At 45.9% G+C, this 14,285-nt stretch overlaps 1 protein-coding gene across 18 annotated transcripts in view; it reads right to left on the bottom strand.

The window, feature by feature from the left end:
* NCOR1 (nuclear receptor corepressor 1) overlaps nt 1–14,285 on the bottom strand; it is a 134,373-nt gene that overhangs the window by 31,843 nt on the left and 88,245 nt on the right. For 12 of the 18 annotated variants that reach the window (XM_032498876.1, XM_032498877.1, XM_032498883.1 and 9 more), the window contains 5 exons: nt 11,308–11,827; nt 8,914–9,043; nt 6,548–6,743; nt 1,827–2,000; nt 927–1,087 (listed from right to left, as the gene is read on the bottom strand). In XM_032498876.1, coding sequence (XP_032354767.1) covers nt 927–1,087; nt 1,827–2,000; nt 6,548–6,743; nt 8,914–9,043; nt 11,308–11,827 — 1,181 coding nt within the window. The remainder of the gene's footprint in view (nt 1–926; nt 1,088–1,826; nt 2,001–6,547; nt 6,744–8,913; nt 9,044–11,307; nt 11,828–14,285) is intronic. The other 6 variants (XM_032498887.1, XM_032498890.1, XM_032498888.1 and 3 more) reach the window with 3 other exon arrangements.

The following is a 14,285-nucleotide window of genomic DNA, read 5'->3' as shown; positions in this document are numbered from 1 at the left end:
CAATGAAACACCCGCCTCCCACCACATGACTAAAACAAGCGAGAAAGACAGCAGCACGCGGCTCAGGCAGGCCGGCGGCCGCACAAACCGCAGCCGCTCGGGGTGAGCACACAGGGAAGCACGCCTCTTGGGGCCATGCAGAGCAGGAAGACGTGCGCCCACGGGGCCTCTTTCCAGAATGTTCACGTCAGCTTTAGTCACAGTAGCCCCAAGCCAGAAGCGCCTCACGTTTCCACCACCAAGAAACAGAGAAACAAACTGACGTGGTCACACAACCCAGCACCAGAAAAGGAAGACTGCCGACCGCACAAAAACCTGCTGAACCCTGAAACCAGGAAGCTGAGTCGCTGCAGACAGACACAGGGAGGGCACGCTGTGTGACTCTGCTGCTACCACGTTCTAGAAAAGGCAAGGCTCAGCCGGGACAACGAAGGCAGGACAAGGCTGCTCCAGGTGGGGAGGGCCACGAGCAAGCCTTCTGAGGGGACAGCAGCGTCCCCTGGCCTGACAGTGTGGTCACTGGTTTGCAGATCAGTCAAAACTGACTGAACTGTTACAAGACCTTATGAGAAATGGGGTGAGGTGGAGGGCAAAGTCAGAACCCAGCAGAGCTCACCAGTCACCCACAACTCGATGTTTAGAGCCTTTACAACTGTCAGCCAGCAAAGATTCTAGTCCCAGAGCCCACCCCGTCTCCTGGCGCAGCCCGGCCCCACGGTGAGCAGGCGGTGCTGGCAGCCAGGCCGGCAGTGACCCAGCAACCCCTTGTGCCCCTTGTAGGAGCCTGGAGGCTGCACTCTCAGATCACCGTCTCCTCGTAAAACAGTTTCCCAACGAGGACCCTGACAGATTGGGGTGAGAACGAGGGGACATTTTTACTGAAGCGACAACCAACAGGAGGTCCGCCGGGAAGAGAGGCCCTTTACCTGTGAGATGGAGCCTCCCAGGATGAACGATGGCTTTTCTGAAGCCACGGCGGTTTTGGACGAAGGGATGAGAGGCGGCGGTGGCCGGGTGGGCCGCGCTGTCGGAAGGCGGACCCCTTCGGGGAGGCCAGTCATCACCTGATGCGGCGCCGGCTGCAGGGCTTTGAAGAGGAAGGAAAAACAATGTTAAAGCCGCCGGTTTCCCAGCTGCGACACCGCCTGTCTCAGCCACCTCAGAATCTTGCAAGCACAAATTACACTGTAAGTGCAAGATGGAGGCGAGGACGGACATTCTACTTTAAATTTCTTTCACTTGAATTAAATTTGCACATAGTCAGGTCACAAATGGCATCTGTGAGGCTGAAACAGTCAACTCCCTGTCAAACCAGAGCTCTCAAGCTCACGTTCATTTCAAACTACGTCCGCTTAGCGTATGCAAACGGCAGTCTTCGGTGCTTTTTCCTCTCTCCATCACTCTTTGGACCTCACCATGGAGGTGAGAAAGAGGGTGTTTCTTAGGAACAGCTGGTCCTACAACTCTGGAGAACACACAGATGTGACCTAGCCAGTAAACGTCCTCTTTGCATCTTGCATAACTTGAAAGACATTTACTGATTCTGATTCTCACAGACACTTCATTTGGGGGGGGGGGGTTGGATCTCAAGGTCTTTACAAAGTACACGTACTCTTAAAAGAAAAGGCAGTCAACGTCACAGGATACACATATGAACACAGATTTCCCAGTGGCCCCGTGAACCTCAACTGAGTACAACTGAGGATGGGATGCAGAGAGACGAGAAAGTAACTGGAAGCAGCAAGGACGAGTCCTGGATGTGAAGCACGCCGGCCTCGGGCTGTGGGCGGAGGCCGGCAGCCGCGGTGCAGAGGCGCGATATTTACCTGGCGGGGCACTAGAGCGGGCTGCGCTCACTGCGGGCGGGGGCGCGGCTCTACTGCCTTCTCTCGGGGAGAGCCTACGCGGCGATGCTGGCCCTGCTGCGGCACCGCGCATCCGCGCTTCCTGCTCTAGGGCACGTATGACCTCAGCATAAGGCATATAGGCGACTGATCTTCCTATGAAAGTTAAAGTCATCAAAATAAGGGAAGAACCCCAAATTAAAATAGTAAGTGTGAAAAGGACCAAGCCCACACCATCCAGGGGCAGATCCTACTACCAAGGTCTAACTTCCTGGGGGGAATCCACCCACAGAGAGGTTAGGAAACCCTGAAAACCTCAATCTTCTGTGTAAGCACCATCACTATGACCTCATAAAACCCTCAAAAATTCAATCATACTTGTTCCCTTCAAAGGACAAAGAATTTCTCTTTCCTCTCAGTAGGGAGAATCAAGCATTTTCACAGGCAATAAAGGTCACAACAGGCAAACACCGGATTATCCAGCCATCCTACGGATTCAAGCCTGGCCTGAGTCAGAGGCCAGACCTCTGAGCATTTCAACTCCTAGAATTAGCCTGTTGCAGCCCACCGCTTACTATGCAGAGAAATAAGTGTAAGCAAGAAATGGAAGAAGCCTTTCAAAGGAGGCAGACTGAACTACTTAAAAACAAAGCCACACAAGCTCACGGACCATGAACTGTACAGTAACGCCAATGACCATCACTCTACACAGCCTCCCTCCACACTGGAGCAGCAAACAAGCTTCAAGCATCTAAAGGGCATTATCAGATACGCAGCCATATTAAGACTTAAAAATACATATATATATATATATTTACATATAAATGTATAATTTTTTCCTTTTTAAAAAGTGAAATGGACATATTGTTAATTTTGGAAAATCATAAAAGCACAAAGAAGAAAGTAAAAATCATCTGTAACCCAAACCACCTTTAATTTGTGGCATTTTAACAACTGCCAGAACAAATCTCCATTCTTTTTTTTTCCTTTTGTTTATCTAGTCTTATCCATTTATTCTAGATAAATCTGAATTTAAAATTACTTTGAGTACTTCCTCTCCAAAACATCACCGGCATTTTCATTGAATAGTGCATTAAATTTACAAATATAGGAGACTTGACAGTTTATAATGGGTTTTCTAACTGGTGAACCTAGATTTTTTTCATATAGGTCATTTTTCATTATTTCATAAAAGTTATCCGTAGGTATTTTATATTTTGTTGCAAGGAAAACCGTCTTTTTATTACATACAGGAATATATATATATTTATACGTACTGATTACTGCAGATATACAAGAAAGAAAGATGTGGATATCTGTGTATCAAATTTTTCTGAGAAACTTAATGACTTTCCTCTTAGCTCTAAAAACTTTTCAATTGATTCTTCTAGGCTTCTGAGGTGGATAATCTTACCCTGTGAATAACAACTTGTGTTCTCTCTTCAAACAGCTAAACTTCTTTCTTGGTTCCTGTTCCTTACGGCACTGCAGCGAGTAACAGAGAGCACCCTCAAAGACTCTCTACAGAGAAGGACCCTAGTGTTTCACTGCTAAGTGGAAGATTTGTGACTGGTTTCAAATAGAGCATCATCAGCACAAGGCGTCCAAGTTCTTTAGCTTACTAAGGTTTTTGTAAAATCCGGGATCGATGGCAGTACTGTCAGCTGCCAGGACTCTGCCTCGTGCAGAGCACTGTGCGTTATACAGAGTTTCTCATTTAGCCCTCACGACCAGTGAGATCGTTAACACCATTTCACAGATGAGGAAACTGAAGCTCCAAAGAATCACACCTAACCGCCCAGCCAAGGATGGGGGCTCTTCCAAAGGAGTGCAGATCCTGGCCCTGAGCTCTAACCCACAGTGCAATGATGCCTCCCCAAAGCACTGAACTCGGATGCCCCTCGGGCAGCCGTCAGGGTCAGGTTACTCGTCCTTCTTTGACAGAGTAATGTAATGAATTAGATTATTAAGTGTCCTAGCACTGTGCAAATTTATCACATAAACCAAGTTCAAAAGAAAATCATTTCTTTCTTCCTGGAGAATTTTACACAAGTTTATTATTATATATATTCAGTGTCTGATTGTTTTACCATGTCCAGTAAGTCTATAATCATGTAGATTATAGAAAATACACTTTGTGATAATAGTGTTAAAGAAAAAGAAAAGATAGAAATTTAGAAGGTTCTAAACACAGCTATTTAAATCATCATGTAGTCAGCTGAAAAAATAAAGAAATAAACAAAAAACTAGATTCAGTTGCACAGAAGTATTAACTCTTATTCTGACTGGATAGATTTTATTAAAACCAGCTAGAATTTCAATTCTGAGTTCCTTCACTGTAGAAAAAAGGCTTCCAACTAAAGCAGAAGTCAACATGTGTAAACGTTACTGGAAAATGAAAACAATCTTTCTCTGAGGCTTTTTCCAAGCTTTTCTACAAATGGAAAGGCTTTAAAGCCACTTAAAAGGGGCACATCTACAATAATTATTCGTCCATGGCCAGAACGGGAAGGTGAGTACTGTCAGATGCTGCCACTCCTTCTAAACGGGCCCACGAAGGGAAAAGCCAAAACCATGGCCCTAAGCAGGGGGGCTACACCAGTCTGGCGATGGTTCGTACATAAGTCCTCATTCTCACTACCCTTGACATCCCATTAACTATTCTATGACACTGCACTGAAAACACTTGAAGTGAACAGTCTACATGTAAATTAACTGCAAACATACAAATGTCACTTGGGAGAGTATCCTTTAGCTGAACTATAGCATAGCTATAAATTTAGGAGAGCCTTCAGGTACTTGTTAAATGAATTATTGGATGAACATACCAGCTAGATTAACTAAAACTTCACCTCAGGATAAAATGTAATCAACCATTCCAGTTTGTAGAGAGTCATCTTGAATCAAACTGGTGCCATATTAACAAACACCTCGATGTCATATTGATCAAATATGTAACTGGTTTGGTTTTAAGACTACTGCATTAAAACTAAAAATCAGGGTACCATTCAGCTCTAAACCACATGACTCAATGTGACTGACCACGGAGAAATGCAGTTCACAGACTGGAGTCTCAGAACTTAGGGCTCTAGCCTTAAATTCTTCTGGTCTCTCCAGCTCCCAAATACAACCCATTTTGTAAAGGAGATGAAGAAAAGAAACTGAGGTCCTAAAATATCTATAAAATAAAGACATATTAGAATGGCCCAGATATTACCAACTGAATAAAGTTAAATTTTAGCATGTGTTCAGCAAATACCATTTTTCTTTGTTTTAATTCTCCTCAAAAAATTTATTCTAAATCATTTATGTAAGGAACAGATCAACAGACTTTTATATTACTCTGTAATTTGTCATTCGCATTACGACAGATTTTTCTCATAACTGGAACGCTCAAAAGACGAGCACGTGCACTAAGTCCATTTACACTGCAGCTGATGTATTCCGTTCCTGCAGCATGTGCTCGCCGCACACACACTGTGTCAACGACTGAGCTAGGGATTAAGGATGCTCTAGATGCAATGCAGTATACAGCCAGTGGTAACTTTGGGGCTTTAACCTTCATTCAAAACCATTCATCTAGCACCTATTACACACCCAGCCTTGGTGGGAATTATCACTCTGGTTCACCATAGAGACTCAGGGTGCCACTAACTGATGAACTCACCACTGGTGGGCCTGGGGCGGGAGTCAGCAAGCCAGTCAAGGAGCCAGCTGCTGCTCTGTACTAAACAGCCCTTCAGACACAGCACACTCTGCAGCTGACAGCTCTCACTCATCTGTATAAGACACTGCAAAGAGTCTTCTGAATCATCACAAAAATGAAACCAGAATCACAGAAGACTTCGATATTCTTACACTGTAAGAAGCTCACACAGAGGCCACAAGTTAACAATCAACCAGAACACACGTGCTGCTTTCTGACCACACCAGAAGAATTTACTAAAATTTACATACCACTCCCCTTGCCTTTTTTTAAAATCAGGTGTATCATGGACCATCTAAAAAGAGCATGCGCAACTCAACTCTGCCACCTGAATACCAACAGTGACATAACAGCGGTGGCAGGAACTTCACGGAGTCAGTTACACTGCGCACACGCCGCTGACGCCTGTTACGGACTACACTGCACTCGGGAGGATGCAGGGCCGCGTGCCACAGAACAGCACTGAATGCTCACGCTTTCTTACGGGCTGTAATCCCAGCAAGGCAGGGATATAGAGCGATTAGACACACACAGGGTCGAGCGGCTTGCCCACGGCCACACAACTGGGCAGTGCTGGGGTGAGGGGTAAGCCAGGGTCTGCCTGGCTACACGCCACACACAGCCGTCTCCCATCACACCGGAGATTCAGGACATCACCCTGCTATATGGGTGATCTGCTTGGAGGACAGGATGGCTCTCACTCTGGAAACTCAGATGAATACAGCGTAAAGCATGGTTCTGACACGGTCATCCAGGCGCTCAGCACAAAGATGGACATCAGGAGACTGACATTAACAAGAAGCCCAGCATCACCGCCACCCTTTAGTACTGGCTGATACTGACATTCCCTGATAGTTTAACTGACGTTAACGTAAAGGAATTTTATCTGTTAGGGACAAGCACCACATACCAAGTCACCAAGCACTAAGGACACTACTTTTCAGGTATGGCTTCACCTCCCGTCCAAAAGGCTCTGTGTGGTGACGGCTCTACCCACCTTCCCACTCTCTGCCGGGACTCTTTGAGGTGCCGCAGGGACTGGCAGGGCCCCTGCACTCCAAATCCATCTGCTCCTGCCTCTGCCGCTGCTCCTCCAGGAGCGCAGACTCGTGCACGGCTTTGATGTGCCGCTGGTAGAGCGCATAGCCACTCACGGGGGCCCCGACGGGCATGCTACACGGGGCGCAGGAAACCTGTGGGAGACAGAAAACCTCAGTGTGCCAAAGCCTCTGTTGCAAGTAATGCTTATTCCTGTAATATTACGGGCTGAAGTGATTCTGCGATTTTTTAATCAAAGTAATCTGCAAGCATAAGGCTTAAAATGCTAAACAGTTACTCTCAGAAGTGAACACAATATAAATTCCGAAAGTTGTGGTAAGAGAAATAAAAATCAGACATTAAAGTATTTCCATCTGCTGTTAACTTACAATGCTGAATCCCCGTGGCTCGCCCTGGGCCCCACCCCTCCTCCTCCTCCACGTCCTCTCCCCAGGGCTCATGCCCACTCCTGAGGATTTACATGTCCTCTATTAAGTTAGTAACGCATACATTTCTATTTCCTCCAAGTTCCATGCTCACAAATTGCCTTCCCAATTCCACCTGGATATCTCAAAGCACCTCAAAACTTCTACTGGAAACAACTGTTCCTTTTCTAAACTCGACGCTTCTCTTTCAGTGACCTCCACCTGACAGAGCAGTGAGCCAGAAACCTGGCGGTCAAGTGCACTCATCCACCTCCTGGCCCCATGACCAACTCACTGACAAATCAGCTCCCTTCAGGATGGAAAGTCAGTGTTACCTCTGCAGACAGGCCATCACTAACCATCCAGTAAAATACTGCAGCCCTCCCCGTCTTCCTTCCTGCTGCACGCTGCTCCTTTCCTTCACTGCAATTATATGTTTGTTTTCTCTGTTTATTTTCTGTCTCTCGCCACTCATGAAGGAAAGACCCCAAGCTGCTCTGTCAAATATTAAATAAACAGCCCTTAAGACAGACCATTACTTCACGAATACAAAACAGTCCTGGGAAGGGGAGAGATGTGATGTGTTTAGAACCTGTTCTCTGAAGACTTTCATAATTTTTTCTCCTACTATAAGCAGGATCTTTCACTGAATCCAAAACACACGTAATTTTCTTGCCTTTGTGCTTTGGCTTATGTGTAATGTGTCTTATCCTTCCTTTGCTACAGAGCGAAATGAACTGTTATTTTCTTCGTGTCTTCTTTAAGTGGCTCATTGGGAAAGCAGCTTTCATTAACATAGTATAGTATACTTTTCAACCTAACGGAGCACATTTTAATTCTCTCAAATTATTATTACGATTTTTTTCTATGTCTTAGAAGCAAGACCAGTCTCTAAGTTTTCTGAAGCCAGAGATTACGGTGTGTAACTATTCCATACAGCATTAAAAATGTCATCTTGAACTGGGCAGACATTCAATAGATATCCACTTGAATAAATCAATGAATGAACAAATGTTTATATTTAACACAAGCACACACTTAACTTTTACATCATCATATGAGACAGGAGAACAAATTTTTATCCTGTGAAATAAAGCAAGAGCCAGAACATAACTAAGTAAAAGAGCAACACCCAAGAGCAGCGTTCAGAATCAAAGGGAGTCAAGCTCAGAGGTAATTAAGGTAAAATGTAAGTAACACTAGGTTTGGAACTGTATACTAAAGTCAACCATAAGCTCCATAACTTATTCGTAATATTCAAAACTTAGTTAAACATTTATTCTACCATTGTTCTCACAGCAAAACACCACCAAAACAAAACTTACTAACGGCCAGAACATTGTATTTCTTTGTTTTTTGCCTAATTGGAAATGACAGTGTCAAACACTTATCACATTGAATCCATCTGAAACAGATGAATGGATAAACAAAACGTGGTCTAAACATACAACGGGATATCAGTCAGCCTTAAAGCGGAAGGACAACCTGACACGTGTTACAACACGGATGAATCTTGAGGACACTGAGTGAAACAGACCAGTCACAAAAAGACAAACACTGTCTGAGTCCCCTTGTACAAGGAGCCAAGTTCATAAAACAGAAAGGGGACTGGCAGCTACCAGGGGCTGAGGGAAGGGGAAAGCCGAGTGTTGGTTTAATGGGTGCAGAGTTTCAGTTTTGCAAGATAAAAAAGTTCTGGAGACCTGTTTCACAAAAATGTGAATATACTTGACGCTCCTGAACTGTACCCTTAAAAAAGAGTTAAGATGGAAGTTTTATGTTATGTGATTTTTACCACAATTTTTTTTTTAAAATCAAGTACTGATTAAAGAAGAGAAGAAATGTCTCTAAAGGGTTTTTTTTTTCCAACTTTACTTTTCAACTCACGTTGAAAACTTACCATCGGCGGGATAACAGCAGCTCGGTGCTGAAGCTGGGGCAGGTCCAGTGGATTTGGTTTTATTGGGGACGAAACCAGTATAGATCCAGTGGGGTTTAACAGTGAAGGCTTTGAGTCCATGGGAAAAATTCTGCAAGTGCGATGTAAAAAGATAGATCAATATATTCTTATTTAAGGTTTTAAACATATAATCACCACAGTTCCTTCTCAGTTAATATGGGTATGTGTTCACACACACACGCATATATCACATTAACCCTACAAGATATTTGAACAGTAAGCAGAAAGGAATCTATAACACGAATTTTCCAGGTGAAGACTCCTAACATTGGTTTATAGGTTGAAATCGATCTGAATTTAATCATTTGCATCCAACCTACAGAACAGTCTAAACCAGTGCCATTATAAGTTAGGTCCTAATTAACCACCAACGTAGGTTACAAACTAGTTACCTGTTACAGGATTTTTTGCTAGGATCACAGAGTATTTTTAAAAACATTTGAATAAACCACCACCGTTTTTAAATGGAGATTTAAAATTTCACCCCAAACTCCAGACTCCCAGTCTCTCATGAAACGGGAGGAAATGGCAACGCAGGAACAGCACTGCTGCATAGCAAGCTCGTGCTGCACCTGCAGAGCAGCCCTTCCCAGCCAGCGCGAGCTCCCGTGTGGCTCCTCTGCGCTCTCCCCTCCCGCCTCACCCGCGTTCAGGACCCGCACTTGACTTGAGGGCGCCCAGTGTCTGAAGTGGGGAGAGCACACGCGAGAGCCGCACCTCATGGGCTCCGTCATGCTTCCCAGGGCTGTCAGCTACTGGGGAACGAAGATAAACACTTCGAAAGGTGCCAACTTCAGAAAATGAGAATGTGTAAAAGAAAACGATTCATACTTTATACAAAGAATAAAGATGGTACTAAAGATAGAGAGCACTGGAAGTGTTATTTTGATAGCCTGGAAGCGAAGCAGACGTTTGGGTACCATCCAGAGACCACCACACACGTATAAGGGACTTCAAGACTACGGCCACGTCCACCCCCTAGGGTGCTCCTCTCCTTCAAGACTGCTGCCTTCCTAATTCTCCCTTCAGTCATAAATATAGTGACTGAAACCAACAGGGCAAAACACAGAGAACTCGTATTTTGGATGACAGCTTTCAATAAAGCATGTTTGAAAAGGGACCACATGCTTGAATCCATTTATGTTTACTCCAAAGTCTGGGACAACTAAAATCTGTATTATTATGAGACGTGGGGAAAAGAGCGATAGAAGGTTCAATTTTCTGAAAAACCAAAGGTTAATAAGCAGGACCCTTATTTTACTTTAGTTGTCATTGACAAAAACTCGAGTGTGTACCATACAGAAAACTGGAGAATCGCTGTGATCGATGTTACTCTAGCATCAAATTTCACTGCAGAGTATGTCAGATTGAAAACGTAAGGCCCGCGGGCAGAAAGCACCGTGACAACAGGACCCCGGGACATGGGAGCTTCAAGCGGAACCTGGTTGTCTGAGGAGCTTTTTTGCCTCTTTCTTATTGAAAAGGGGAGGGAGATTTTTTGAGTTGAACGGGGTTTTTGTTTAAACAATGATTTGGGGTACTTCATTTCTAGAATTCGCACCAGTCCAGCATTCGACTGTAATTCTAGGTGATTCCATTTCCTTCAAGGAAAAGTATACACCTAGGAAACTAAATATATTAAATAAAGTAGTATCTATTCCTGTAAAAAAAAAAAAACTTTTGCTTTAATTTTCATAAAAAACATAAAGATGATATTTTTCTGTTATTAATTTGACTAAAAGTACGTACAAATTCATTCGTATTGTGCCTGGTATTTTAAACGACAAATACGAGTAACCGCAAGTTTAAACTGGCATGAGAAGTGACCATCACCAGGACCACGGACTCGGACTCCGGCCGTGCTGTCTGGAGCGCCGCCACGCGGGTCCCTGCTCTGGCCCGCATCTGACCCTCCCAGGCCGGCGCCGCCTCAGGCAAGCTGGCGCCGTGGCCCGTCCATCTGCGCCCCCAGGACACCGCTTCCGTCGCCAGGAGCGGCGGTCACGGGGCTTCAGTTCACAGCTTTGCCGGCTGAAATCCCTTCTGCTGTCTCACGGAATGTGCGTAACAACCGAGGCAGAGAACACCTGAAATCTTTCCTATTAAGAAGTCACAATCCCGCGGGTGTGTCTGGTAGAGACAGCATCGTGGCCCAGCGTCGGAGCACCGGACTCTCCCTCCACCAGCGCTCGCACGGGGCTGGCGTGGCCGTGCTGGGGACCGCGGCCGTGGGGACCGTGACTGTGGGGACTGGGGCCGTGGTGACCGTGATCCTGGGGACTGGGGCCGTGCTGGTGGCCGTGGCCGTGGGGACAGGGGTCGGGGCGCGCTCACCGCTGCCGCTCGGGCTCGGCGTCCACGTCCTCGTCGGCGCTGCACGTGGCGCTGGAGTCGTGGTCGGACGCGGGCTCGGGGCCCGGGGCGCTGGTGCGCGGGGCTGCCCCCAGCTCGTCGGCGCCGGGCTCCGGCCGCTCGCCGCTCCTCTCGGGCTCCGCGTCTCGCCCCCCGGCGTCGCCCTCCACTCCGGGCGGGCCGTCCGCCGGCGCCCGCATCTCTACGTCCACACAGTCCGCCTGCGCGGCCGCCGGGGGGTTGGACTCGGGCCCGCGCTCCACGTCCATCGGCTCCGCCGTCTGCGCACCGCCCGGCGCCGGGGCCTCTGCGCTCTGGTCCGGGGCGGGCGCGGCGCCGGGGGCCGCCGGGGCGGGGGGCGCGCCGGGCGCGGGGTCGGGGGCGGCCTCGGGCTCGGCGTCCCCTCGAGGAGCCGCGTGCTCAGTGCTGTCCTCGCCGGGCTTGACAGCTTCAACTGGTGAAGGAGAAGGAGCACTTTCTGTATCAGAACTATTTTCAGCACCTTAAAGATAATGATACAGCATAAAAATCTGATAATGATCACGTTTCAGGTGGCGACAGAGCCATGCTTGGAAGTGGCGGTTGGGGGCGAGTTACCCTCCTCTGATGACCTCATTCAGCCACTATGGCCAGGCCAGCGGGGAAACTAGCGCTTTCTACAGGGCAGGCGGGGGGCCAGACTGCCCTGGCCTTCTGAAATCCAAGTGTGAAGGCTCTGATGTCTAAAAGCAATTCATATGAAATTTGAAAAACAAAAAGAGATGGAAAAACAGAAGTGAACAAAAAGCACTCTTTTTTTCTACCAGCCTGTCTCTGTGCTTCCTTTTGACCTGGGAGAGCTAACGCTCAATAACGGCACCGTCTAACAGAAACATAAGGCACCTCACATCTGTCATTTTAATTTTTCTGGTGGCCACAATAAGAAAGTAAAAAGAGAGATAGGTAAACTTAACTTTAACGGCATATTTTATTTGACATAATATGTGCAAACTGTTATTTTTAAATGTAACCAATATAGAAAACTAGTAGTAAGATATTTTACCTTTTTTGGTACTAAGTCTTCAAAATCTGATTCTATTTTACATTTTCAGTACATCTCAATTTGGACTACGGTTGTCCCTCGTTGTCTGCAGGGGACTGGTTCCAGGACAACCCCCACGCTCCCACCATGGATACTAAAATCCACGGATGCTCAAGTCCCTTCTGTAAAATGGCCTAGTATTTGCATGTAACCTAGGCACATCCTCCCGTAGACTTTAAACCACCTCTAGATGACTTGCAATAACTAATGCAATACAGATGCTGTGTGAATAGCTATAAATACAACGTAAATGCTATCTTTACCTAGATACCTCAAAGGAACTGCAAATTCACTATGTCTTACACTGGACATTTATTCAACACTTCCAATTCTCAAATCGGCTGCTTTTCTAGTGTTTACTATCCAGTAAACAAACCAGAAACCTAGGAGCCATCTTTCAAAACTCTCCTCTCATTTATCCCCATATCCTGCCTACACGAGTCTCAGAGAGTTTCTCTTTAAAATATCCCTTGAATCCAGCCACTTCTGTTCAACTTCACAACGACCACTAAGGGCCAAAAGGGACTCTTCTTACCCAGCACCCAGACCACTCTCTACAAGAGCACCACAGAGAGTTTTTAAAACCAAATCTTACCAAAACTCACTCATACTCTCCCCTTCCTGTCCATCCCCTCCCTCCCCACTTCATTCCCTCTCAGAGTATGTCCATGGAACCACGTTGCTCTCAGGCCAAAGTTCCAAACTCTAGAGTGTGGCCCTGCTGAAGGCCTGGGCTGGGGGACCCACCTGCCCTCCCAGCCTCACCTCCTGCTGCATGTTCGCTGTACCACTCACCCCCGGCCTTACTGCAGTTCTGGGAAGGCCTGTGCGGCCCTCACCGCAGACCTCATGTGCTCCTTCACCACCTTTCCCTCTGGGTAGTGGATCAAGTATCACATGCTTCCAAAAGCCTCCCACCACGCCCCTGACAAAGTTACATTTTGCTACTATGCTTCTTACCCGGCGTGTACTGGTCACAGCTATAGTTTTACTTTCCTCACTACTATTTGATTCCTGGCCCACTAGGCTATAAACACCGTAAGGGTAGGGATCATACATTTTGTTTATCATTCAAGTCCCAATGACAAGCACAAGGCCTAGAGCCTGGCACAGAGCAGACTCAAGTATCCGCTGACATGTACAGTGAATGAATGGCTTGAATGTATCTGTAAACTGACCTTCCCCCTATTACTGGGGCCCTGGGCTACTTCCAACCTGACACTGCTATAAACAGCATACAGAGATGGTCAGTGCAGCATCAAGCTTTTAGATTATTTTCTTACAAGACTGTAACATAAAAATTTAAATCTCCCTAAAATTAATACGTAGACTTCCAATGAGAATCCCAATGGTTTGTAAGAAAAATTTCTTAAACTAGATAAACCAATTTATAATGTATATGCAAGAATAAGTCCCTAAGAAAATCCAAGAAATACAGAAAAAGTACCAGAGTGAGACTTGCCTCCCCAGATACTCAGATTTACTATGGAGCCAGTGTGTTACAACATGCTTGAAACTGTCACAGAGACAGACAAAGCCAATCAGTGGTACAGAAGACAGTGTGTGGGAACAGATCCTAAGGTATGTGAGAAATTGATATATGCCAGAGATGACACTTTAAATCGTTGGGTAAAGGATGATTTATTTAATAAACTAGTTCTCTCAGAACTGGCTCTTTGGAGGATAATTTAGTATAAGATACGTATAACCTCAGGAATTATCAGAAATATCTTAAGCAAAATAGGAAACTCTAAAGCTGTGTATGTATCACTTATATTTAAAAACAATAAAATAAAAACTTAAATGACCATATAGGAAAGAATACTTTTCATGCATAACACAGTATTTAAAAACTCCAAATTCACTCTTTCATTCATTC

This window comes from Camelus ferus, chromosome 16, assembly GCF_009834535.1.
Source record: "Camelus ferus isolate YT-003-E chromosome 16, BCGSAC_Cfer_1.0, whole genome shotgun sequence".
Taxonomy (NCBI): domain Eukaryota; kingdom Metazoa; phylum Chordata; class Mammalia; order Artiodactyla; family Camelidae; genus Camelus; species Camelus ferus.
Note: the sequence above shows the minus strand (reverse complement) of the source record. Positions and strands in the feature narration are given on the sequence as shown.